General features: G+C 47.0%; 1 protein-coding gene across 1 annotated transcript in view; it reads left to right on the plus strand.

Annotated features, from left to right (window-relative positions):
- The window catches only part of ROPN1L (rhophilin associated tail protein 1 like), a 296,316-nt gene that overhangs the window by 75,269 nt on the left and 194,634 nt on the right, over positions 1-26,413 (plus strand). Inside the window, 1 exon segment of the mRNA XM_029590038.1 lies at positions 729-887. Coding sequence (XP_029445898.1) covers positions 757-887 — 131 coding nt within the window. The 5' untranslated portion in view covers positions 729-756.

Below are 26,413 nucleotides of genomic sequence, written 5' to 3' on the forward strand. Positions count from 1 at the left end.
GGCGTAAATCCCCGCGCGCCAGCGGGCCTCCTGTGCGCCGGGCCACGACCTGGGGGCGGGTACGGAGGGCGCGGCCACGCCCCCGGACCGCCCCGGGCCGTAGCCACGCCCCCTTACCCGCCCCCAAAATGCTGCCGACACGCCCCCGAAACGCCGCGACGACCGGGCCCGCCCCCGACACGCCCCCCTCGGAGAACCCCGGGACTTATGCAAGTCCCGGGGCTCTGCGCGCGCCGGGAGGCCTATGTAAAATAGGCTTCCCGGCGCGCAGGGCCCTGCTCGCGTAAATCCGCCCGGTTTTGGGCGGATTTACGCGAGCAGGGCTCTGAAAATCCGCCCCTAGGGTTTTAGTTTTCTGGTTCTGTACATTACTAAAACAGTTTTAGTTTTCTGGTTCTGTACTTTAGGGAAAACTAAAACTAAAACAGTTTTAGTTTTCTGGTTCTGTACTTTAGGGTTGAGACTCATTCAGAAAAGTCAAGCCCTTGCTGATAGTGGAATCTGCTGTTTTGTAGGTGTTTAGTTTATTAGGATGCTATATATAGCGTAATTTCATGCTAAATATCAAAGCATTGGGAGTTTCCTATTGTTTTTTCATGATAAATAGTATCCCAAGAAATCTTTTTTTAATTTTAAAAATTTTTACTTGCTAACAAAGAGAAATATGAAGTGTGAAACAAAGCTAACCCTATCTAATGAAATCTAATTTTGGTTTACTCTTCTTTTAGGTCTCTGCTACTCAACCACATTTGAATCATGCCGCTTCCAGATACTATGTTCTGCGCACAGCAGATTAATATTCCTCCAGAACTTCCAGACATCTTGAAACAGTTTACTAAAGCTGCTATCAGAACTCAGCCTCATGATGTGCTACAGTGGTCTGCTGCGTAAGTATACAAGCAAGAAGGAAAATGTAGAGTATTTGGAATACTTACAACTTATATAGAAACTGCAAAAATATAGAAGATGTCAACAGAGCAGGACCACAAGGTTCATCCATTCTGCTCATTTTGCCTGCTTATTGTGCTGTCACAGGTCTTAATCTGTGATCTTTTCTCTCCCTCTCTCCACTAAGGTCCCTTTGGATCTAGATATTGTATTAAATGGATTGGAAATCAAATACGGTAACATCTGTCACTCTTGTAGTATTAGCCCAACTAAAAAGAAAATAAGTGTTACACAAAATATTTTAAGTATCCTATATCTTTTCAATGACTATCATATAGGCACTACTAACCAAAAGACCTTCATTTGTCTTGTATTTAATCATTGGTATCAATGTCTATACAAACTTTTTATATATTTTTGTTTTTTTGCAAATTAACTTAGCTGTGTCTTGAAACAAATTCTGCATCAAGAGAATGTCATCAAGCTAAAGGTTTGGTGTACTGAGCTCATACAGGTACTATATATGCTTTTTCTTACAAGAATATATTATGGAAATTCTCCAATGCAGAATTAATGGAAAGTTTAAAGGAGGATAAAGATCACAGATTATGAGGTTTATTATGAGATTTCCCTGATGAAGAATTTGCTTCAAAACATGACCTATGTAAGGATTTTAGTGTCATTTCAGAAGAGGAACTTTGTGTTATATGCAAAACATATAAGAAGACAAGAGACACACAGATAAGTTGTTTTGGTTTTTTTTTTAAACAAATACATAAAAAGTTTGTATAGACATTGAGACCAATGATTAAATTCAAGACAAATGAAGGTCTTTTAATTGGTAGTGCCTGTATGATGGTTGTTGAAAAGAGATAGGATACTTAAAATATTTTGTGTAACACTTATTTTCTTTTTAGTTGGGCTAGTCCACAACAAGTGACACCTAATTTTTGCGACATAAGATTTTTGTAGTATTTCCACAAGTATGGGTTTACTGTTGCCACTGAGGCATTTTGTAGTATTTACATTAGACATGGCAGCCCATCAGACTAGGTTAATGCCTCTGAAGCAGAAAGCTAGTTCATTGTACATCAGATCTCCCAAACTGCACCCTGCAATCTGTATTCAGTCTGCTGAGCAATATTATCTGGCCTTCCAGGATTCTAAAAATATGGTCACCAATGGCAACAACAACAATTCCAAAAGGCAAAAATAGAAGAATGAGGCCAATAACATCTATGGTGGGAAATTGAAGGAGCACATGCGTACATGGTTACCATCTCTGCAGTGGGTCCTACCACTCCCTTGACTTGTAGCACCAGCTTATGAAAATCAGCGTAGGAACAGCAAACAGAAGCTATAGCAGTATTATGAGGGTGGTGAGCATGTGCACATGCACTTCAACATCTCTCTGATGCACACTGTCAGCTGCACTCTGCCACTAGCACCTGGGGGGAGGATGGCTGAGGAGACTGAGAAGGCTCTGGGTTTGGTGGGTAGTTGAGGTTGGGGAATGGCCCTGAGCGAGAGAGATGAAGAAATACTGAGAAGGGGAAATAGAGCCAGGGGAAAGTGGGGAGTAACTAACTGGGAAAGATGAACGATATTGGTTCACTGAGAAAAACATGTGGAAAGAATGAAACATGGAAGATTCCCAAAAGAAGCTCTTCAATATTGACCTTCAGAAAAAAAGAGATCCAGGCAGACCTAGGAAAAGATGGATCAGTGGTGACCTAAGAAGCTGAAACAGGTTTAGTTACCTAACTCATGGTAGAAGATTAAATGAGAGGATGATATGGAAGGTGGAGAATCAGTTGTAGGAAGGTAGAGGACTGATGCAGGTGAGAGCTATAGAGAGAGAGAGAGAGAGATGGGGAGGGATGGAAAAGGCAAGCAAGAGGTTAACAGTGAGAGAACATGAGGGGGGAGATAGAGGCTATAACTTGCAAGGGGAGGTCAAAGTGTATGAGAAACAGGAGAAATTAAATGGTGTTGAACAGCAGAAAGACAGAGGTGGAGGAGAGCAAAATGAGAAGATGAGAGAATGTTGGCACGAGGTAAAAGGGGATGGAGAAAGGAGGAGATATACAAGGAAAGATAAATGGAAAGAAAACCAGGTGAAGAATTCAGAAGATGAAAATGTGCAGACCCCATGATAAAAACAATTTCCCGTCGATAGCAGGGCTGAATTAGCCATGCTGTCATGGAAACTGTCAATCAGGCCCGGGAGGCGGAGCTTCAAACGTGATGTCAGAACTTTGCTCTGAGGCTGCGCGTGGTTTCCCGCGCTGGAATAGACTCTCTTCAGTCTGTTTTTCTGCGCATGGGACCACACACGGAGCTTCAGACCTCCTCAGCATCATAATTCAAAGGTACAGAAAAAGTGGAAAAAATCGCTCATCATGTCGGACCGCAGCAGAAAAGATGGTCCCTGACCGTCAGGCTTCAAGCCCTGTGCCTGTGGGAAGGTAATGTCGATAACTGCATGACTGCTGCTTTCGGTGTCTGGGCCCAGACCACCCGATGCAGTCTTGTCAGCAGTGTGGACGGATGTCCCCGAGAGCCCAGAGGCAAGGCACCGATAAGATGCAGGCTCTAAAAACAGCTCGAGGGGGTTCGTATGCCCCTCCCTCCGAGGCCCGGACTTGCCGCTCCTACCCCACTGCCGAAGCGTCGAGCGTCGTTGGTCGAGCCCAAGACCGCACGGTCGGGCCTGGAAGTACAACAAAAATGCTAGGACAACCTGCTTCGAGACCGCGATCCGGTCCGTTCAAAACACCAAATCCGGGCTGAGTCGGAAGCATCGGCACTACCATCTCACCCAGAAACGAATGCGCCGAAGGCGGCAGGGGGGAAATCCCCACGACGCACAATGCACCACTTGACCAAGGCGATGCACCACCTCCACGAGCCGATTCGACGCGGGCGGCGCCGACCTTGACAACGCCAGGTTTCCTCTTCGACCTCGCGTCGAAGAGGAAACCTGGCGAGCCGACCACAAAGCATCGCTTGACGCATGTGCCGACGGCGCACGACTCGACAACGCAGGAGTCCACGGGACAGGTGTCGATGGTGCAATCAAAACGTGGCTATTCATGAAAGCCTTTCCTGAACTAAACTGAACCTACTCCATCATTAACTAAGCACTCAGACTTTGCCTTATTCACGGCAACTAATTTCCCTACCTTATAATTAATATTCCTACATCATAAACACAATTCACTAATGCCTTAAGCACATTGACTGGCATTTACGTTCTTTCGATTTAATCCCCTGCTTCTTTTCTATGCTCCAAGTTGTATTACTCCCTTGTTTTATTGTAACTGCATACCTTAGCCTTCTCTTGTTTAATGTTTTATTATTATTATTATTATTATTATTATTATTATTATTAAGATAAATATTAGTTTTTACCTTTTTTGTTACCTATCCACTTGTTAATTGTAAACCGACATGATGCGATATCTATTGTGAATGCCGGTATAGAAAAACGTAAAATAAATAAATAAATAAATAAATAAAATCGAAGCAACCACGGAAGGAAAGCGTCCGGCCACAGCCACATCACTCAGACAACCCTAAAGGTCTGTCCTCACAGAAGTCATCAACGCATAAGTCCCATCGACCAATGACGGAGCCGGCTCCGGGACAACCTGTGCCGCATTCACGTCCTCATCCGCAGCCGGAGAAGAGGGCGGACGAAACGACACGGTCCCGTCGTCAAAAGCGGAGACACCCCGGGGGCTCTAGAGCTCATGTTTACATCTGCCTTCATTGCATGAGTGTTTTGTAAAGTTGTAGTTATTTGAGATGGAGGAGGATGGGTCTTTGGTTAGTTTTTTCACTGTTGCAAAGAGTAGTTTTCAATTAAATATTACATCATGAATCTGTTTTGCATAGTATTCCTTTTTTGCTTTTTTGGTTTGTATGCAGTATTTTGTTAACAGGGATTTGTATTTTTCTAGGGTTTCCGTAGATTGACTTTTCCTCCATTGCTTTTTGGATTTTCTCAGGGTCTGCTTGGTGTGTCTTAGTTCTTCAGTGTACCAAAGTTTCTTTTGTTTGGATGTGTTTCCTTCATTTCGGAATGTTTTAGTCTGATTTGGGCATAAGGTATCCGCTATTTCATTGATGAGTCAAAAGATGAGGAGGCATTATGGTGGTCGAATTCAGTTATTTTATTTTTAATAGTGTCTTCAAGTGTTTCAGTTTCTATCTTTTTCTGTGGGTGACTGATTGATTGTAATCTGGATTTGTTTGTTGTGTGGTGAGGAGAGTTATTTCAGCTTTTATTAGCTGGTGATCAGACCAGGGCAATATTTTGTGGGAAGAGTTGATTTAACAGCTATTTCGATTGGCGAAAATTAGGTCAAGGATGTGGGGCTAGATATGAATTGTGACCAACCCATGGTTGTCATAGTATCTAGAAAGATTTTGCATGCTGTAGATTTGGGTATGCTATCTACATGTAGGTTAAAGTCTCCAATGATTAGTGTTGATCCTGGAGTGGAAACGATTTAGTGATGACCTCGATTAGAGGTGAGCAATCTTTCTGGAGTGTCCCAGGTGGACTATATATCAAGCCAATATTTAGGACTGGAGATTTTAGTATAGCAATCTCATTGGGTGGGTGTATTTCTACTTTGAAGAGTTTAAGTTTAAATTCCTTTTTTGCAAATTAAGAGACCCTCACTTTTCCGTTTGTGTCTGGGGAAGTGAAAGACATCATAGGTTAGGTTGTCAATTTGGTTTAGGAGGTCATTATCACTGTCTTTCAGCCATGTTTCAGTAATGTAGGATATACTGGGATTTAGTTCTTCTAGTATGTCATTTTTCAGTGGGATTTTTTTTAGACAGTGTCTGTACATTTAGTAAAAGGAGAGTGAACATAAGGCTGGAAGAGGTCACAGGATGAGAAATGTTATTTATGTTGGGATAGATCAGGTTTTTCCTTTCTTTTTTGCTTGTTTTTTTTTTTTTTTTGTGTGTTCTGGTAAATTCTATGGTTTCCTCTTCCAGTGATTGTTTTAATGAGGTGGACCGGATCCATTTTAGAAGGTGCTTAGTTATGACAGAATTTAGATTTGCTTGCTATGAGCGTTCACTTCAGGCCATTGTTGGTGGAGGTGGGCGAGCACGGGATGGTGGGGTGGGTTGAGGGAGGGACTGGAGGACTAGCACCGGCACTACCTGCTGGTCTTCCTGTTGCTGCAAGGGGGGAGGAGTGCTTTCAGCCTTCCCGCCGTGCTGTTTTCAGCCAGGGGTGTGTGCCGGGCAGCCTTACCCTTTTGTTCTCCATGGCGGGAGTAAGCAGGGTGCTCCGGCTTTGCGGGCTACCGAAACTCATTGAATTAAGGAGGTGGTCACTGCCGCGTATGTGGATGCTGGAAAGCCGTTGCCTACTCAGTTTAGGGCTTATTCCACTAGTGCTCAGGCAGTGTCATGGGCGAAGGTTAGTTCGTTGTCTCCTGTCGATATCTGCCGAGCTGCGAAGTAGTCCTCTTACACACTTCTTCCAGGTTTTATTGTGTGGATGTGCAGGCCTGGGAGGATGCAGCCTTTGCACGTGTGGTGTTGACTGAACAGCGGGAAGCCTCCCACCCTGTCGGGGAGTAGCTTTGGTACATCCCACTGGTCCTGAGTCTGTCTGTCTGCATGCTAGGAAATGAAGAAATTACTTACCTGATAATTTCGTTTTTCTTAGTGTAGACAGATGGACTCAGCTTCCTGCCCTCAGTTGCCACATGAGTGTGTCAATAGTTCTCCTGTGCGGCTCTGGGTCCCAAGGGATTACTGGTAAGTGTTCATCCAGTCCCTAGCTTGGGGTACCTAGAATCTTATGTGAGTTCAGTGTTTATTGTTGATTGAGTAAGTTCTGGTTACCTGTTTTTGATCATGTTTTTAATCAAGCTTTTTGTTAGTCTGTCCACAGTTGCTTTTGAAGAGAGTACTGGCAGGCTGCGGTCACTGCAGGGTTATGTATACTGTGACGTCAGCTTGCTCCATCTCCATCTGCTGGCAGGGGAGCATAAATCTACTGGTCCTGAGTCCATCTGTCTACACTAAGGAAAATGAAATTATCAAGTAAGTCATTTCTCCATTGTAACCCATCTAATATTTAAGATATAAATTTTCAAATAAATATTTGCATCCCCTCTGAATAGAAAGGTCCCACTCTTCTGTTCCAAATTGGAGACTCGAGACAAACTAGCCTCAGATGCCTTTGCCCAGAATTTAGGGTCAGAGTCTACACTACATACATCCTCTGCCTCTCATGGCAAAAATCCTTCTTGAAACTCAGAAGAGGGTGCGGAGCTATGTTTCTCACAGTTCTCTATTGGCCAAGACAGATTTGGTTTCCACTCTTGCAGGAGATGTCTATCAGGAATCTAATCAGGCTAGAGAATTCACCAACTCTCATAACTGAAGATTGGGGGCTGTTGTGCTATCCCAGCATTAGGTCCCTGGCTTTCACAGTCTGTATGTTGAGAGGCTAGCTCTGCAACCCCAGGATCTTCCTGAGGATGTCTCTTGTATTCTTTTGGCTTCCAGGAAGGATTCCACAACAAGTCCTATATATTAAAGTAGAGGTGGTTTGCCTTTTGTGTGAAGGAATAGCTCTAGATCTTTTCTCCTGATCCTGCTAGATCATGAATACCTTCTACATCTTTCCAAGTCAGATTTTAAGACCAACTCAGGGTTCACCTTAATGAAATTGGCATTTAACATCACCATGTACAGCCTTTAATTGTCTGTTACATGTGGGGCTTACTTCACTTGAAGCCTCCCAGTATGTATGGGACTCAACATTATTTTGACCCAGTTCATGAAAGTTGCCTTTGAGCTTATAAAGTCTTGTGACTTGAAGTACCTGCTAAGGAAGGTCAATTTTGATGGTGGTCACTTCAGCTCGCAGAGTCAGTGATCTCCAAGCCCTAGGAAATTAGATTTTCAGAAAACAATACAAGGAATTGAGATGGGCTCGGATGGGTTGGGTTCTGAACCCTATCCGAGCCTAACCACTAACAATATCTAATCCATCATTGAATCCCCTCCCTCCCATCCATCCCTTTCCTCCCGTTCCCAACCCCACCAAGCAGGAACAATAATAGACATCATGCCCGCCTTTAAGTGTCCAACTCTGGCCATTGTAGAAGAGACCATGGGAAGCCACCACATACAAATAGGGAACCTCAGTCATTAAGATTCAAACTTCTGGAGCGATGTGGCAGAGATTGCAATTAAGAGTCCCAAATGAGCAAAAAATGCCGGTGAAGCTGGGGTGAGGCTCGCGAGCCCAAGTCTTCCATGCGTAACATGTAGTGAAGTTGATTACGCCAGGTCCAAAAGGAGGGGCCCGCAGGAGTCCGCCAATTCATCAGTATCACTTTTTTCTCTACTAGGCATGCCTTACGAATAAAAAGACGAGGACCCCTTCTCAAGGAAAGGCGGGGAAAATGACCAAAAAGAAAAAACAACGGAGTTATAGGAATAGTAACTCCCAAAAGACATCAAATAGCTGGCTATATGACCCCAAAATCGTCGTATGGGAAGGCACTCCCAAAAGGAGTGTGACAGAGTACCAATCACTTTATGGCATTTCCCACAAAGGGCTGAAGTCGAAATGCCAGAGCGAAATGCAATCTGCGCGGACATGTAGGCCCGTCTTAAAAACTTAAACTGCATTTTCTTATAGTACATATTTATGGTGAGGTAGGATATTCACCCAAAGCATGCCCAGAGGGTGGGTACAGTAAGCATAAACACTCCATCCCTAGTCCACCTATCTGCGAGTGGCGCATACGGATCCTAATGCGTAAGGATTTTAAGCTGTTTATAATATTGACACAAGGACAACGGTCGCTGTTGTTCAAACCTCAGCACTTTGTCCAAGGAACGAAAGATTTGTGGGGACCTTGCCTCCAAGGGCAGGGACTGAAAATAGTGCTTGACCTGAAAATAGCAGAAGACCTGGGCTGGTCCCAACCGGTACAAAGATCTTAATTCAAGAAAAGAAAGTAACTGGCCGTCATGGTTAAATAAGTGGCCCAGATACGTAATGCCCTTGTCTCGCCATTGCTTAAATCCAACCGTTTGGGAGCCCGGACTAAAAGCAGTATTGCCATAAATGGGTAACAAATAGGCACACAGTTGAGGTATTTGCAATTTCTTAGTTATCGCTCTCCAGGCGAGTCGTAGCGGTTTGATAGAGGGTGATTGGACCAAGAACGAAGGGAGGGCTGAAGAGGGAGCCTGAATTACATAGGATAATGCCAAAGGGGCTACTAAGGCTTGTTCAGCCGAGATGTGGATATAGATAGACTGCTCTAACAGCCAATCTCTAATTAAATGAAGATTCCCTGCTAAATTATATAGCCGTAAATCTGGGGCCCCCAAAACCCCTTCTCCCCATCTTTCACGAAGACCTTCCAAGGGAATTCTGGGCTTACCACCTCTCCAGAGAAATACCCGCATCTCTTTGTCCAAAAGCTTTAAGTCAACCCGTCTGAGAGATAATGGTATGTTTTGTAGGAGATTTAGCCATTTAGGCAGTAATACCATCTTGAATAAATGTAGCCGGCCCCCTAATGAAAGAGGCAAATTTCTCCAAGTATGGAGCTTATCTATGGTGTGATGAAGTAAAGGGCGTACAATAATCACCCTTTACTTCATCACACCATAGAATATGGTATGATGACTCTCAGATAATGGAGGGAGCCAGGCACCCATTTCAATGGGAACGGTCCAGACCAACGCTCACGAAGAGTATCCAGGAATGCCAAGACCTCTGACTTAGAGAGACTGAGCCGAAGACCAGCAAATCGGCCAAAAACTGTGAATAGGTGCATGAGTGGTGGTAGGGAACTATGTGGGCTTGTGAGAAAAATCATAATATCGTCAGCAAAAGCCATTACTTAAATATTTCAGATTGCAGTTTAATACCTCTCACCATTGGGATGTTTAGGATGGAAAGTAATAAAGGCTCCAATTGTATTACAAATAATGGGGATAGGGGGACAACCTTGTCGGGTACCGTGTGAGATTGGAAATACCTCAGACTGTGATTGATTAGCAATAATAACAGCAGATGGATCTTTGTATAATAGTTGGATAACATCGTAGAACAAACCTTCAAACCCCATAACCCTCAAGATGTAAAACAAATATCACCATTCCACTCTATCAAACGCCTTCTCTGCATCAAAGCTGATCAAAAGGTAGGGGTCGTCCATTTGTTGACTGATCTCCATAGCAGCTAGAAGTTTCCGAATATTAGTCAATGCATAACGTTTACGGACAAAGCCCACTTGATTGCGACCAATCAAAGAGGGGAGCACCTCAGCCAGGCGATCTGCCAGAATTTTGGCCAGCAACTTCTGATCAGCATTGAGCAGAGAAATTGGCCTATAAGAAGTCATGGAATGGGTTTCCTTGCCCGGTTTAGCAATGAGAGTGATGTGGGCTCTATTAACATGGGTGGGATATTCACCTTTGATTATTAAAGCAGAGAAAGCCTGGGCCAATATCGGACTAATCAGGGCACCCAAACACTTATAAAACTCAGCTGTATAGCCGTCTGGGCCCGGAGTCTTGAAGCACTTTGATTGTTTAATAGCTAGGTGTACTTCTTCATCACCCAGAGGTCTATTAAGCCAAATCTTTTGCGCCTCCGAAAGAGTCGGTAAATCAAATTTAGCACAAAACTGGGCACAAGCCTCTGTGTCCCAGCCCTCAGTTGTGTAAAGCGAGGAAAAGAAATTACAAAACTGCTAGAGGATTTCCTTGGTGTCATTTATCACAATCCCTGAGGTCAAGCGAATGGTGGGAATATAACGTGATTGCCACGTTGTTTTGATCAAATTATTTAGGGGTTTCCCAGATTTATTACCAAATTGATATAAACGAAATTGATAATAAAGAAGACTCTTTTTAGCCTGTTGGTGGAGCAAAAAATTAACTGCACCTTGAAGTGTGCGATAAGAGTCTCTATCAATTTCAAGATTCGAGGTGGATAATTTGTGTCGAGCATCTCTCAATTGTTTACTTAAGGCGAGAAGATGCTTTCCAATGTTTTACGACGGTGTGCCATATAAGAGATAATACTTATAAAACCAACTGTCCGAAGGGATGGAATCTTAAACTATCAATTTCCAAATACCATCACTAAAAACACGGCAAGATTTACTGTAGCCTTAATTATAGACACAGAGACCTCATACAAATGTGGCTAGAATACCATATGCAGTGCAGTGCACAGGACGCCACTCAGGTAATACGGTGATAACTGTAATCGAAGTGCACCGTTATAATTGTTCAAATCATCGGTCTCTTTGCCCAAAAGATAGAGTAAGGACAGCTTGTGTCCGTTTACTAGCAATTTATGAGGCAGTATAACGTTTTACTTATCGTGGTGTAGGTAGCATTATATAGCGGGAGTATGCAGTCAGGGTTTAACAGTTGGCACTGGCCCGACACGGCTCGTGTTTCTTGCACCAGCTTCCTCAGGGGCCTCGCAATGCCACAACTGAAAATAGAAATACACATTGTGTCAATTCCTTACTAAACTGCATAAAATCAAATGGTAATGCTAGATACCTACAGTTCCCAGTACTGCCGCTCAGCGTCTGCTACTCGGCTGCAGGTCCTGTCAGGCAGCCGGATCCGCCATTTTACTCAAGGATTATGTACCTACCGCGATAGGAAGGACTCATTAATTATGACGTAAGAGCCAATTAACTTGAAAATGAGCGGAGTAACTAAATAAGTGATGTCCATTCAACAGAATCATTTAACCCATTCGGAGATGAGGATGCCAAGGTGAAAATCCACCACTGTTCACGCACATTAAGAAGGTGATTGATATCACCCCCACGGATATTAGGTACAATATGTTCCAAAATTGTCCAGCGGAGTTGGTCAAACGTATGATTAAAAGTAATGCAATGTGGTACTATCGGTGCCTCCATATTAGATGTGTTCAAACGACTCCGGTGTTCAAACAATCGGGTTTTAACTTTTCTGCTCGTTCTGCCCACATATATAAGTTCACAGGGGCACTGGATGAGATAAACTACAAAAGTAGAATTGCAAGTTGTAGATGATCGTTTGTAATAGATGTACCCCGTTTTAGGATGTTGCCACGACGAACCTTGCATCGTAATGGAGCACATATCACAGTTGCCACAAGCTGTGTGTATTCCTTGCGAGCTGTCAATCACCCCTGGAGTGACAGCCGCATGTACTACACAATCTTTCAAATTTTTACCACGCTGATAAGCAACGAGAGGAACGTCAGTAAATGCATGATGGAGCTGAAGGATATGCCAATGTTGTTGAATACTTTTAACAATGAGATGAGATTTGTCTGTGTGTGTAAGTACACATATATCTGAAGTCACCGGGTCTTGTACTTTGTATTCTAACAGAGCTGTCCGTGGGGAATACCAAGCTCTCTTGAAGGCTTTATAAACAGTATTATAAGGGTACCCCCTGGAACGAAATCTCTCTGCCAATTTACCAGCTTGAAGTTTAAAGTCATCATCCGATGAACAAAGGCGTCGAAGCCTAAAAAATTGGCTCACAGGCAAACCTTGTTTGAACGCTCTAGGGTGAAAGCTATGGTACCTGAGAAGATTGTTCCTTTCCATTGGTTTACGGTGGATGGATGTGTACAGGTTCTGATTGACAATAGAAATGGCAATATCTAAAAAAGCTATGGTTGTGGTGCTATATTGTGTGGTAAATTGTAAATCATTATCTATTGTATTGACCCAAAGAAAGAACTGTTGTAACGAGACACCATCTTGTTTCCAAAAAATAAGGAGATCATCAATGTATCGAACCCACAATGAGACCATATCAAACCATCTTGAATTGTAGATGTAAAGTCTTTCTAGTCTATCCATCACCAGGTTAGCAATCGAGGGGGCTGCTGAGGACCCCATTGCTATACCATGGATTTGCAAATAGAATCGAGAGTTAAAAGAAAAATAATTGTGTTGGATAACCAATTTGGCTATTTCAAAAATGAACCAGAAGGGAATCCTGGAACCTACCAAGTTGTTTTGGAGTATCTCTTGGATGGTCAATAAAGCAGTGGCGTGGGATACATTGGTTATCCAACACAATTATTTTTCTTTTAACTCTCGATTCTATTTGCAAATCCATGGTATAGCAATTTTACTTATGTATTTGCATTTTTTATGATTGCCTTCGTTGTTTTTTTATGAAATTTAATGTACTTTTTATTTCTTTTTATGTATTTTATGTTTTTATTATTTTAAGAAACATTGTTAACCGGTGTGAAGGTATGTACCAACACCGGTATAGAAAAACTAACTAACTACATAAATAAACAATCCCAAGCTCTGCTGGTTGCACCAGCTTCGGCAACTAGGGTATTTCATTGAATCACTATCGGTGACTGCTGTTTCATTCACGCCTTCCTTGCATGCACAGCTGCATAACCACAGTCAGTCCATGCAAGGAGCTCTAACTTCTTCATGACTCACTATACATTTACTACCTGGGATTACTGTCACTGCCATAAATCCCTTATATAACACTTCTGGACACCACAGTCATAATGACCTTCCAGTCCAGCATAAGTGCAGACTTTCTAATAAATTCTTACATGTCCCTGCGCGCATTTTCCATAACCTCAGCCCCTGTTGCGTCCTTCCCAGCCTCAATAGCTTCCCCTCGGCCACTGCTGCTTGTACATATTTATCAGGCTGCAACCTGGAGCTCTCTCCATACCTTTGCAACCCATTATTGCTTAGATACGACTAGCCGGCATGCTCCATGTTTGGCCAGTCCGTCTACTCTTATTCTTTTCGGTTTAACTACCCAACATCCTTCCACCAACCCATTAAGGGTTTCAGGATGCCCTCCGTTCCAAATTCAACCCCCCGTCATTGCGCCTTTTGCGCGTCTTGGGTGCATTTGGTGCACTCTCGGGCATCCTCAGCTCGGTACTCACCCATATGTGAGGACTATCATCCTGCTTGTCCTGTGAGAAAGCAAATGTTGCTTACCTGTAACAGGTGTTCTCACAGGACAGCAGGATGTTAGTCCTCACTAAACCCACCCATCACTCCGCGGAGTTGGGTCTGTATACATTTTCACTTTTATTTTAGTTTTGCTTGTGCTTTTAGCTATAAGATGAGACTGAGGGAGACACCTGTGGCTCACAGGGATAATTGCAGGCTGAGCATGCTCAGTGCACTCAGTGTACCAGTGTCAGTCAAAGCTTTGTAGAAACTTTGACAGAAAAGTTTTCCGTACAGGGCTCCATCCTATGATGTCACCCATATGTGAGGACTAACATCCTGCTGTCCTGTGAGAACACCTGTTACAGGTAAACAACATTTGCTATCTCCAATGCACGCATCGCTAAGCTTCCCAAACAGGGGGCCACTGATAAAAAGATATTCCCTGTACGTACCAGGATCATTCCAGACGGTGGGTTATGTCCCCCGTCCAGCAGATGGAGTCAGAACAAAAACTCTCAGGGGAGGTCCCATATAACCACACCTCCCCTGTCTCAATTCTCAGTATAGTTCTGACTCCAGCAGATGTGAGCAGGGGACACTGAGGTCCCCAGCACTTGGCCTTAGGGACTTAGGCTTTTCTGTTATTTTCTTTATGAGGGATCAAGTACTGTTTAAGATCAGGCTACTTTCCGGTTTTTTTTTCTGTCATGTCTTGCCTCCTCCCATTTATTCCTTTCACAGGGCTGGAGGTAAGTGCTTGTTTTTGTTCTAGGTCGCCGGGGGATCCTCCGTGTCATGGCGTTCAGGTCCGAGGGTGCAAATCGGTGGGGCCGATCCCTCCCCTCCTGCCCGTGTTTTGTTTGACCCCGCCCCGCCTCTGTGGAGTGAGGAGCCTCCCGACCTGCGGCCCCGCGAAGTCACATTCCCCGGGACCGCCCGCTGTCGGGAAGTCTCATTCCCCGATGGTCTCTTCGGGTCGGTGGGTGGGGAACCAGGCCGGGCCCGCATTCTCTTCGTTCCGGCTTGACTACTGCTAGTTTCGCGTGCGTGAACTGCCCCTCTCCCCTCCCTTCATCGTTGCAACGGCCGGCGAGTTGTGAAGGCGGCGGTGGACAGGGGGATCCCCTGTCCTGAGAAGGACATCGCGCTAGTGTTTCTTCGGGAGGGGAGGACAGCCCCCCCCCCCCCCCCCGGGGGAGGCCGAGAGGCTGCAGGACCGCGTGGGCAGAAAGCAGCAGGCCCTGTTGCCGTGGAGCGCGGGAACGGCGGTCATCTTGTTTACAGATTCAAATGCTGGTCTCTCAGACGACGATGCAGAGGCCCAAATTTCGGCAACTCTGCCGTTTCCAGGCGCCGGAGTCCAGCCTGTTAGGCAGCTTGGAGAGCACTTGGGTGATTTTTTTTCTGGTGTCCCTGCTTTCTCCCCGGAGTTCATAGTCCTGATGCACAGGGCTTTTGTACATAGCAGGGACACTCTAATGGGAGGAGGGAGTCCTCCTCCTGCTAAGCTGACGCGCCCGACCCCCTCCCTGGGGGATCTTTTTCTTCAGGGTAGCGTTTCACCTTCGGGGGGAGGTCCGGGACCCTCTCGGGGATCCCCTGCTACCCTGACAGCGCCGCAGCCAACAGGGGGAGGAGACCCTCTCCTGGATCCGCTCGCCGAGGACCCCACCCTGGCAGCCCAGGTTGAGGGCGATGATCCCAGAGTTCTCCGAATTTTTCAGGCAGGGGAATTAGATGATCTCATACCACACATTCTACGGGAGATGGATATAGACCCTCCTCCGGATCCGGTGGCACCAGATCCGAACGTCAAGAAGGGGGACCCACTCCTGGCGGGACTTTGCCCGCTGGCAAAGGCCTTTCCCACTCATCACACTATTCTGCAGCTGATTGCCAGAGAGTGGGAAACCCCGGAGGCCAATCTTAGGGTTGGCAGAGCCATGGAAAAAGTTGTATCCTCTTCCGTCGGATTTCTTAGAGCTGCTCCGCGTCCCCGCAGTGGATTCGGCGGTCTCAGCGGTGACAAAAAATACGACCATCCCCTTCACCGGCGGGACGGCATTGAAGGATATTCAGGATCGGAAGTTAGAAGTGTACCTGAAGCGGGTATTCGAGGTCTCGGCGCTGGGCATGCGGACTGCTATTTGCAGTTTGCTAGCGCAGCGAGCGGGTCTCCGGTGGGTACAACAGCTGCTCTCGTCACAGACCTTACCAGACGCTGAGGCCCAGCAGGCGGACAGGTTGGAGGCCGTGGTCGCCTACGGAGCGGATGCCTTGTATGATCTTCTCAAAGTACATGTGCGGGCCATGGTGGCAGCGGTGTCGGCTCGTCGCCTCCTCTGGCTAAGGAACTGGTCGGCTGATGCTTCCTCCAAGACCCGACTGGGGTCTCTCCCTTTCAAGAGCAAGTACCTGTTTGGGGAAGACCTGGATCAGATCATTAAGTCACTCAACGAAAATGTGGTCCATAAGTTGCTGGAGGATCGACCACGCCCTTACAGATCTTTCAATACCAACAGAAACCGGTACCGAAATCAGCGTAAGGTACGCTCCACGAGACAGCAGCCGCCTCGGACCCCTTCTTCTTGCTCGCACACTTGGAACCGGTCCTTTCGGGGCCGTCGGCCCGGTAAGGACGGACATGGTACGGGCACCTCTCCGAAGTCGGCCCAATGATGCCAGGGGGACCCACGGGTCGATTCCCTGGTTGGGGGGTCGAATTGCGCTTTTCTACGAAGCGTGGGTCCAAATCACCTCAGATCAATGGGTTCTAAGTATTCTAAAACAAGGCTACGCATTGGATTTTGTGCGCACACCTCCAGACAGGTTCCTGTTCTCCCCCTGCAGGTCCCTTCTCAAGCGGCAGGCCGTTCAGCAAACCCTAGATCGTCTCCTTGCTTTGGGAGCAATAGTGCCGGTGGCGGCCTCCGAATTGGGTCGGGGCCACTATTCCATCTATTTTGTAGTACCCAAAAAGGAAGGGACTTTCCGACCCATTCTGGATCTCAAGACCGTCAACAACTCCCTCAGGGTTCCCCATTTCCGCATGGAGACGCTCCGTTCGGTGCTGGCGGCGGTACATCCGGGGGAGTTTTTGGCCTCTCTGGATCTTATGGAGGCGTACTTACATATTCCGATCCACCAGGCCCACCAGCGGTACCTTCGATTCAAGATTTTGGGGCAGCATTTTCAGTTCCGGGCCCTATCCTTTGGGCTGGCCACGGCCCCATGGGTATTCACAAAGATCATGGTGGTAGTGGCGGCGACTCTCCGAAGGGAAGGAATCCTGGTACATCCTTACCTGGACGACTGGCTCATCCGGGCAAAGTCACGAATGCAGGGGGTACAGGCGGTCGACAAGGTAATCCAGCTTCTCCATTCCCTGGGGTGGATCGTCAACTTCGCAAAGAGCAGGCTACATCCGTCTCAGGCGCTGGACTTCCTGGGAGCTCATTTCGACACGAGAGCAGCTATGGTGTTCCTCAGCCCGGAGAGAGCGCAGGCTCTACGCGAGCAGATCCTCAGTTTCATGGCTCTCAAGGTCCCGACGGCGTGGGACTATCTTCAAGTCTTGGGAACCATGGCCTCCACCATCGACCTGGTGCCGTGGGCCTTTGCCCACCTGCGACCCCTCCAGAGAGCTTTGCTTTCCCGTTGGAAGCCAGTGTCTCGGGATTATCAGGCGGTCCTTCCAATCCCAGACTCTGCGAGGCGCAGCCTCAGTTGGTGGCTGGACCCTCATCGTCTGGCTCAGGGGGTGTCCCTGGAGCCCCCAGACTGGATGATGGTGACCATGGATACCAGTCTATCGGGCTGGGGAGCGGTTTGTCAGGACAACTCGATTCAGGGACGATGGTCGGCGGAGCAATAGGCCTGGCCCATCAACCGACTGGAGGCCAAGGTGGTTCGGCTAGCTCTGCAGGGATTCCTGCACTTGGTGTGCCATCGTGCAGTTCGAGTACTGTCGGACAACGCCACCACAGTCGCGTACATCAACCGTCAGGGGGGCACAAAGAGTCGTCTAGTATCGTTGGAAATTTACAGGTTAATGGAATGGGCGGAGCTCCATCTCTTGCATCTGGCGGCCTCCCACATAGCAGGCATCGACAACGTACAAGTGGACTTCCTCAGCTGGCAGCACTTGGATCCAGGAGAGTGGGAACTCTCGGAAGAGGCGATGGATCTGATAATCAAGCGCTGGGGAACTCCTCACTTAGACCTCATGGCGACGGCCAGGAATGCAAAGGCCGCTCGCTTCTTCAGTCGAAGAAGGGAACACGGAGCGGAAGGAGTCGACACGCTGGACCTACCATGGCCACGTCAGTGTCTCCTATATGTCTTCCCACCGTGGCCGCTGGTGGGAAAGGTTATCCGAAGAATAGAGGCTCATCAGGGTCCAGTAATCCTCGTGGCGCCGGAGTGGCCCCGACGGCCGTGGTTCGCAGATCTCCTCCAGCTAGCGGTGGGGAACCCGCTTCGCCTCGGTCACCTACCACGTCTCCTTCGTCAGGGTCCAATATTTTTTCCAGCGGCAGATCACTTCTGTCTTGCGGCTTGGCTTTTGAAAGGCACAAGCTGAGGCGTCGCGGTTACCCTGAGCCTGTCATCTCGACTCTATTACTGGCGTGTAAGACGTCCACCTCAATCACGTATGTTCAGGTGTGGAAGGTCTTCAAGGAGTGGTGCGGCCCGCAAGCCATCCAGGCAACTCAGGCTTCGGTGGGACAGATTCTTTCCTTTTTACAGGCGGGGCTGGATCTGGGTCTGGCCTATAACTCTCTCCGGGTTCAGGTGGCGGCTTTGGGAGCTTCCTTCAGGGTGCAGACGGCAGCCTTCTGTCTTCCCATCCGGATATCCTGCGCTTCCTTAAGGGGGTGAGGCATTTGAAACTTCCAATCCGACCGCCATGTCCGTCGTGGAACTTGAACCTGGTGCTCCGGGCCCTCTGCAGTCCACCTTTTGAGCTATTGCGTTCCGCTTCCATCAAGGATGTCACTCTCAAGACAGTTTTCCTGGTTGCAATCAGTTCAGCGCGTCGGATCTCAGAGCTGCAGGCTCTCTCCTGCCGGGAGCCATACCTTCGTTTTACTCCTGGCGGAGTTTCATTGCGAACGGTTCCATCATTCTTGCCCAAGGTGGTCTCAGGGTTCCATCTCAATCAGTCGGTGGAACTTCCATCCTTTCCCTCTTCGGAGTCGGGTGACATACACAAGCTAGATGTACGGCGTTCTTTGATGCACTATCTGGAGGTCACGAATGAATTTCAGCTTTCCGATCATTTGTTTGTACTTTGGTCGGGGCCCCGGAGGGGGTGCATGGCCTCAAAACAATCCATTGCTCGCTGGCTAAAGGGAGCGATCATAGCGGCATATCTGGGAACAGGTAAGGTTCTGCCGTTGGTAGTTAAGGCTCATTCTCTCCGCGCCCAGGCAACTTCCTGGGCGGAGAGCTCCTCCGTTCCCGCCCAGGAAATCTGTAGGGCAGCCACGTGGAAGTCGCTTCACACTTTTGCCAGACATTATCGCCTAGACGTCCGGGCGCCGTCGGATGGTCAACTGGGGGACAGGGTCATTCGGGCAGGGCTGTCCGTGGCCCACCCATGATGGGGAAGCTTTGGTACATCCCACCGTCTGGAATGATCCTGGTACGTACAGGGAAATGAAAATTATTCCTTACCTGCTAATTTTCGTTCCTGTAGTACCATGGATCATTCCAGACACACTCCCTCGTTTTTTGGGGGTAGTTGTTTGTGGGACATCCCTGCTTACCTGTCTCTACCATCTTTCTCTCTGTACTTCTGGTGCTGCAGGTCTGTTCTTCCGCACAGTACTGTTTACAAAGTTCACCGTTAACGTTTTTAGTTCCAAGACTAGTTGCTGGTCTGTTTTGGCCGGCGGTTGTTCTGTTTTTGGTAACTTGATCCCTCTGTTCTTCTGGTCTCTTCTCTTTTGGCTTTGATAGTCTGTTTACTGAGAATTGAGACAGGGGAGGCGTGGTTATATGGGACCTCCCCTGAGAGTTTTTGTTCTGACTCCATCTGCTGGACGGGGGACATAACCCACCGTCTGGAATGATCCATGGTACTACAGGAACGAAAATTAGCAGGTAAGGAATAATTTTCATATCCAATCTGGACTAGGTATCATGGGCCCTAGATAAATGGGTAAACTCTCGATCGGTCGGATTCAGAACTCACCATGCATCCACAAGCTGCAAGGATTGTTCAAGCTGTGTCAGTCCCTTACTGGTGCCTTTATCCTGAGGGGTGGCTTTAGATTTATCTAGCTGTAAATCCCTAATAGCATTAAAGTCACCTCCCATAACAATGTAATCATCAATATAGGGAAGGAGCATACATTGCAGCTCCTGAAAAAAAGTAGGATTATATGTTGTAGGGCATACACATTACATAAAACTGAGTATCATAGATCTGAATAACCATTAAAAGATAATGTCCTTGAGGATCTTTAATTTCTTTGTGGATTTTAAAGGGCAAGTGCTTACCTAATAGTATGGCTACCCCAGCAGAATGGGAAGAACCTGAGGCAAAATATACATCGCCCACCCAGCTTCTTTATCTGTGAGGTGGGTCTCCTGAAGTAAGGCAATGTCGACCTGTTTCTTTTTAAGATGACTCGGGATTTTGGATCTCTTAATAGGTGAGTTTATGCCACATACATTCCAGGATAGAACTCGGGTCCCATTAGCAAGAGCTAGGGCCATGAATAATAAATTGCAAAAATATCAAACACATATTACTAACGTAAAAGCCCTCCCAGCGAGGCCTCCATGTAATAAGGCTACAGTGGCAATGATCATAGAATCACCTATCTTGGCTAGCATGAAGCTAGTTAATTTAAGAGGGCATAGTCTCCCCAACCCCAACCCCATCCCCCAAATCCCATCCCAGCTATTACTTTCCCCATGCCAGTTAATCCAGTGTCTGAGGGCACTGCCATACACACATACGCCCACCCTCCCCTCCTTCCCTATTCCAACCCCATCCACCGTGAACCAGTTAACAATGAGAAACTTCATCTTATAGTCAGACAGGCTAACATCTTAAAACAGACAGTATTTATAAGATTAGAGGAATGTATGACTATTTCAGCAAATTATTAAACGATCAAACAGCGTATCTGATGTGTCTTTGGATCGTTAAGTGGCAATAAGCTGTCAGTTATAAAACTGCCTTTCAAATATGTAAAAGCTGCTATCAAGAATTAGAAGCCAGTAGTGCCTGAATAAGCAGCACAGGTATCCGAAGCTGGCCTTTAAAGTAGGCCCATGAGATGTTTAGTGTCAGTCTTCATTCCTTCTCTGAGGGCTCCGGGATGTAGGAGGGGAGGAGATACGCAGAAATTCCTGCACTGCTTCCACCTCCGTGAACCATTTGACCTCCTCCTGGGTCATCACTCGCAACCGCGCAGGATAGACCATGGTAGCCCGGAGCCCAGATTCAATGATCTTAGTGCAAAAAGGGGGCCATGAGACGCCGTTTAGCAGACAAAGTTGCTGAAAAATCTTGGAACACCATTAGCTTTTTATTCTCATAGGTCAAGGACCTTCCGGCTCTCGTGACGCGTAAGATTTCGCTTTTATGAGCGAAATTGAAAATTTTTGCAATAACGATGCGTGGTCTTAGGTCTGAGTCCTGCTTCGGGCCGAGATGATGTGCCCGTTCTACTCATAGGGGACCATGTGCTTGTGACAAATTCAGCTCTTTTTGCAGCCAGTCCTCCAGGAAGAGCGGCAGGTCTTTATCCAGTAAGGCCTCTGGAAGTCCCAGGAAGTGTAAGTTGGAGCGTCGCGAGCGATTCTCCAAGTCCTCCAGACGCTCAGTGTGCTTTTCAAGCGTTGCTTTAATGGCAGTGAGTTCATCTTGGGTAACTAGGCAGCCATCATGGAGGTCTGAGACTCGCTGTTCAATATCTGAGAATCTTGCCTCGTAGCCTGCAAACGCCATTGTCAGCTCCGTGAGCTTATCAGAGATTGTTTTAAGTTACAGACCTACATTTTCAGCAATTGCTGTTTTAATTTCAGCGATTGCCGCTGGAGGCGGCAGTGGCGAAGGGTCCGGCGCCATATTGGATTGTGGGTCAGGGCCTCGCGGCTTTTCCTTCTCTTTCTCTTTTTTTCCCTAAGCAGGCTGCCATTATAATTACCGACACTCCGATTGCTTCGAGGAAGATGGCAAAGCAGCTTTTCTTGTATAGATCGCACTAATTTTCGCAGTGGATGGGGCCGGATTTCAGAGGGTCGGCGCTGCGAAGGGACATCACGTCTTTCCCTTACATGGCATCACGTGACCTCACACATCCTTTCTAATTGGCTAGCAGATTGCATCTCCTCCTGTTATCCCCAGGCAGGCCTGAATCTGATGGGTTATGTCAACCTTCTAGGATCAGAGCCATGGCAGCCTCAATAGGCCACCTAAGATCATCCTCCATGAAGGAGATCTACAAGGTAGTGACATGGCATTCTTTCCGCATATTCCAAAACACATGGCTACATGGACAAGGATTCCCAATATGACAGTAGGTTTGGCCAATCTGTCCTAAGGAGTCTCTTTCAGGTGTAGAACCCACCTCTATTCCCCCTGGTACCACTATTTTGATTACAGGCTGCCCCTATAACATTTTTTTTTTTATTTTTTTTTTTTAGAAAGCCTCAAAATATAAAACTTTTCTGTTGCCACTAAGGACTGTTTTGGACTTTTTCCCTTTTTTTGTTCAGGGCAATCTATAAGCTAGGGATTCCCTATGTGTAAGTACTGTTGTCCTGCTTGTCATCTAAGAATGCAGAGTTGCTTACCTGTAATCAGGGCTGGCAGAAGCAGTAGGCGAGCTAGGCCTGGGCCTAGGGCATCGACCATTAGGGGGGGGGCTGCCACTGCTTGCGAGCCAATGAGGCAGGTTGAGGCGGCAACTTCAGGCAGCAGAATTTTGAAAGGGCAAAAAGTTCCCCTTCAAAATTCTGCCCAGCCCCTGCCTCACCCTGCCTTCCCCTCCCCAAGACTCACAAAAACCCCTGGTGGTCCGGGGAAAGGGGGGGAGGCGCACTAGCAATCTGCCACTCCTCGGCCATCGGCTGCCCCTAACCAAAATGGTGCGGCTGGCTTTAGCTCCTACCATGTTTCAGGGGCTACCAGTGCCATTGGCAAGCCCCTGTCACATGGTAGGGGCAATGGACGGCCCATGCTATTTTTAAAATGGTGCCGGTCATCCAGTGCCCCTACCATGTGACAAGGGCAGGCCAATAGCACCAGTAGCCCCTGTCACATGGTAGGGGCTAAAGGCCACCGGTGCCATTTTGGTTAGTGGCAACTGATGGCCCAGGAGTGGCAGATCGCTCCTGGGCCTCCTTGCTGGACCACCAGGGGTTTTCGGGAGTCTTGGGGTGGGGGGGGGGCCGGAAGGGTGCAGGAGTTATTTTATTTAAATTTGTGTGGGCAGCGCAGGGGGTGGGGGAGTGGCGGCATGTGGTCCCCGCCCCTATGACGCGGGGCGGGGGGGGGGTACAAGGCAGAAGGTAACTAGGGCTCCTAATCCCCTTGCACCAGCCCTGCTTGTAATGGATGTTCTCTGAGAACAGCAGGATGTCAGTTCTCATAAATTCTGCCTGCCTCTCTTAGGAGTTGGTTCTACAAGTCAAACCTAAATTATGGACTGAGGGGCCCCATGAGGACACTTTAAGGTACAGCATGCTGTATAGATGGGCATGCTTTAAAGTTTCTAGAAACTTAAGACAAACTTGCCTTGTGGGCTTTATCTGATGATGTTATCCATTTGTGAGGGCTGGCAGCCTGTTTTCTCAGATTACACCTGTTACAGGTAAGCAACTCTCTACTTTTTTTTTTTTTAAGTTCTTGGAATATGTCATTCATAAACTGATAAATGACGAAAAAGCTGACTGACTAAACACTGCATTACGTCTGCATGTCCCTCAAAGAAATCTCAGGTCTGCCAATAAAGCACTACTAACCATACCCTCAGTGAAAACGGCAAAGTTGACACAGAGAGAGAGCACTATCCTTAGCAGGGCCATTGCTATGGAACACATTACCACTTGAGCTAAGACTAATGAAAGAACTGAAACTTTTCAAAAAAAGCCTAAAAACCTGGCTCTACAAAAAAGCATTTCACAGTGAGAACGCTGAATAACATCAAAGTAGTCAGCCGAATGTCACCTGTAAAAAACTGAACTTATTTTATTATTGTAGTCATTATTAAATATTAAATTAAAACAGTATTCACACATGAGTAACCCCAATCCACTTATCATTTAGATTATATTATTGATCTATGTAACCGCATAATATTGGCACCCTATGGATAACTTAGAAACCGACCAAACCTATTTTGTGCCTATATGTAAACCATTGTGATGGTACACCACTGAGCGACGGTATAGAAAAGCTTTTAATTAATTAATTAATTAAATAAATAAATAAATAAATAAGTATCTTTGCAGTTTTAAATTAATGTTATTTACAATATTTAATTGTTTAAAATTACATGTGTAATAACTAGCAAATGCCCTGCTTCATTAATACCTAGTTTTAACTGGTGACTAGAAATTCTCCCAGGACAAGCAGAATGGTAATCCTCACATATGGGTGACGTCATCAGGCGGAGCCCTATTATGGAACAGTTTTGCCCAGCATGCCATGATCCCTGTGTCCACAGGGGTCTCCCTTCAGTCTCTTTTTTTCCATGATGCAGTTTGCCTTGCATTTAGGAGCTCTCTGAGATTTTTCTCACAACTTTTCCTCACAGAAACACTTGAAGTTTTACTTCACAAATAATTTCCCTTCACGGGTCTCCCTTTGCGTACATTTCATCGACACTCAGTGAGTACTATGCCCTGTTCTCCGGTCGGTACTTGTCACCTCACTATTGGTTCCCCCGGGTTACCAACCGAATTGGGGCCCTTTTTCTCCCTATGTCTATCACCCTCACTCCGCCCCGCGATGCCCACGAGTGTCCTTGCTGCGATCTTCCATCGGGGCTAGAGGGATTGAGATGTCCACGGTTCCTGTTGCGGTCGCCGTCGGTGCTGGAGAATGATCGGGCCGAGCACCGAGGGAAACATCGTCACTGCCACGGTAACTGTCCGTTACCGACACCATTCTGGACATCAGTGGCAGCTTCCTCGGTGCTGGAGAATAACCCGGCCGAGCACCGAGGGAAACATCGTCACCGGCACCAATGAGGTTCTGCATTCGGTGCCAGCACTGATACCGCACTGGCATAAAGTATCCATTGAGCCAGTTGCGAAGTGGGCCACCAGGAACAACAGTCTCTATGCTCCTCTGCACCCGAGGCATTGAGGCGTTTCCCACCAACACCGTTGCCGGGTACTGAGCCACCACAGATTCATGTGGAAGTGCCCGTAATGCCTAGCCTGTCTCCCCCTGTAGCTGCCCTACCTATACCAGCTTCCAGGGAGGAGCTGGATGTCCTCCTCCGTCAGGCTGTCCTCGATGCCTTCCGGAATCTACTAACACCGGAGCCATCGATATTCGCACTGTTGTGGCACCGCCTTGTTGTGGCACCTACCAACGACAGCCTTAAGTCATCGACATCAACTAGTCCTTCTGAGCCTCCACGGACCCCTATACCTATCCCGGGATTCTCGAACGGCGATTGGCACTCTAATCCCGCTTCGGCACCGATCCCATTGAGGCCTAAGTAAAGGATGTGTCTGAAACCATCCCTTTCGACCTGGTCACTAAAAAGGACCAGACGTTTTCGGGAGGGTCTAGGTCGTAACTTTGTCCAATATCTATATTGGTGTCACATATTGCTATTTACCAGCTATATTTGACACAACTCCAAGGGGAACCTCTCTGCCATTCACATGAAATTCGAGCAACATGTGATTGCTTCGAAATGTCCTCCCATTGCTAGCAACAGGACTCAGTGCTAGATGGTGAACCTGGTTTATGGCCCGAAGTCCAAGATAAACTAGTTGATCTGCCATGCACCGCAGATAATCTCTTCGTGCACAAGTTCCAGCAGACAGTGGCTCGAGGGAGGAAGACTCAGAACCAATGTCAGGAAGTATTTCTTCACGGAGAGGGTGGTGGATGCCTGGAATGCCCTTCCGGAGGAAGTGGTGAAGACCAGAACTGTGAAGGACTTCAAAGGGGCGTGGGATAAACACCGTGGATCCATAAAGTCTAGAGGCTGTGAATGAAGAGAGGGTGGCTCGTGGGAATGATGGCTACTACATGGAGATAAAACCCTTATTCAATAAACATACACACGGTTAATGCAACTCCAACATTGCTCTAAGCTTCAACAGCAAGAGGAAATGTGAAAAAAAGGATTTGTATTCACAAAAAAGCGGGGAGTAGCTAGCTTGTTACAGCGGTTACTACCCCAAACCAAATAAGCCTGATACTTCACTTTCAATGCATATCCAGCATAGCTCTCTGCTTCAACGACAGGGGGGAATGAAAAAAAGTGGATTCATATACAGATAACAACCAACAAGGACTGAATTACATAGTCTGGGTAAAA

This window comes from Rhinatrema bivittatum, chromosome 2 (genome assembly GCF_901001135.1).
Source record: "Rhinatrema bivittatum chromosome 2, aRhiBiv1.1, whole genome shotgun sequence".
NCBI lineage: Eukaryota > Metazoa > Chordata > Amphibia > Gymnophiona > Rhinatrematidae > Rhinatrema > Rhinatrema bivittatum.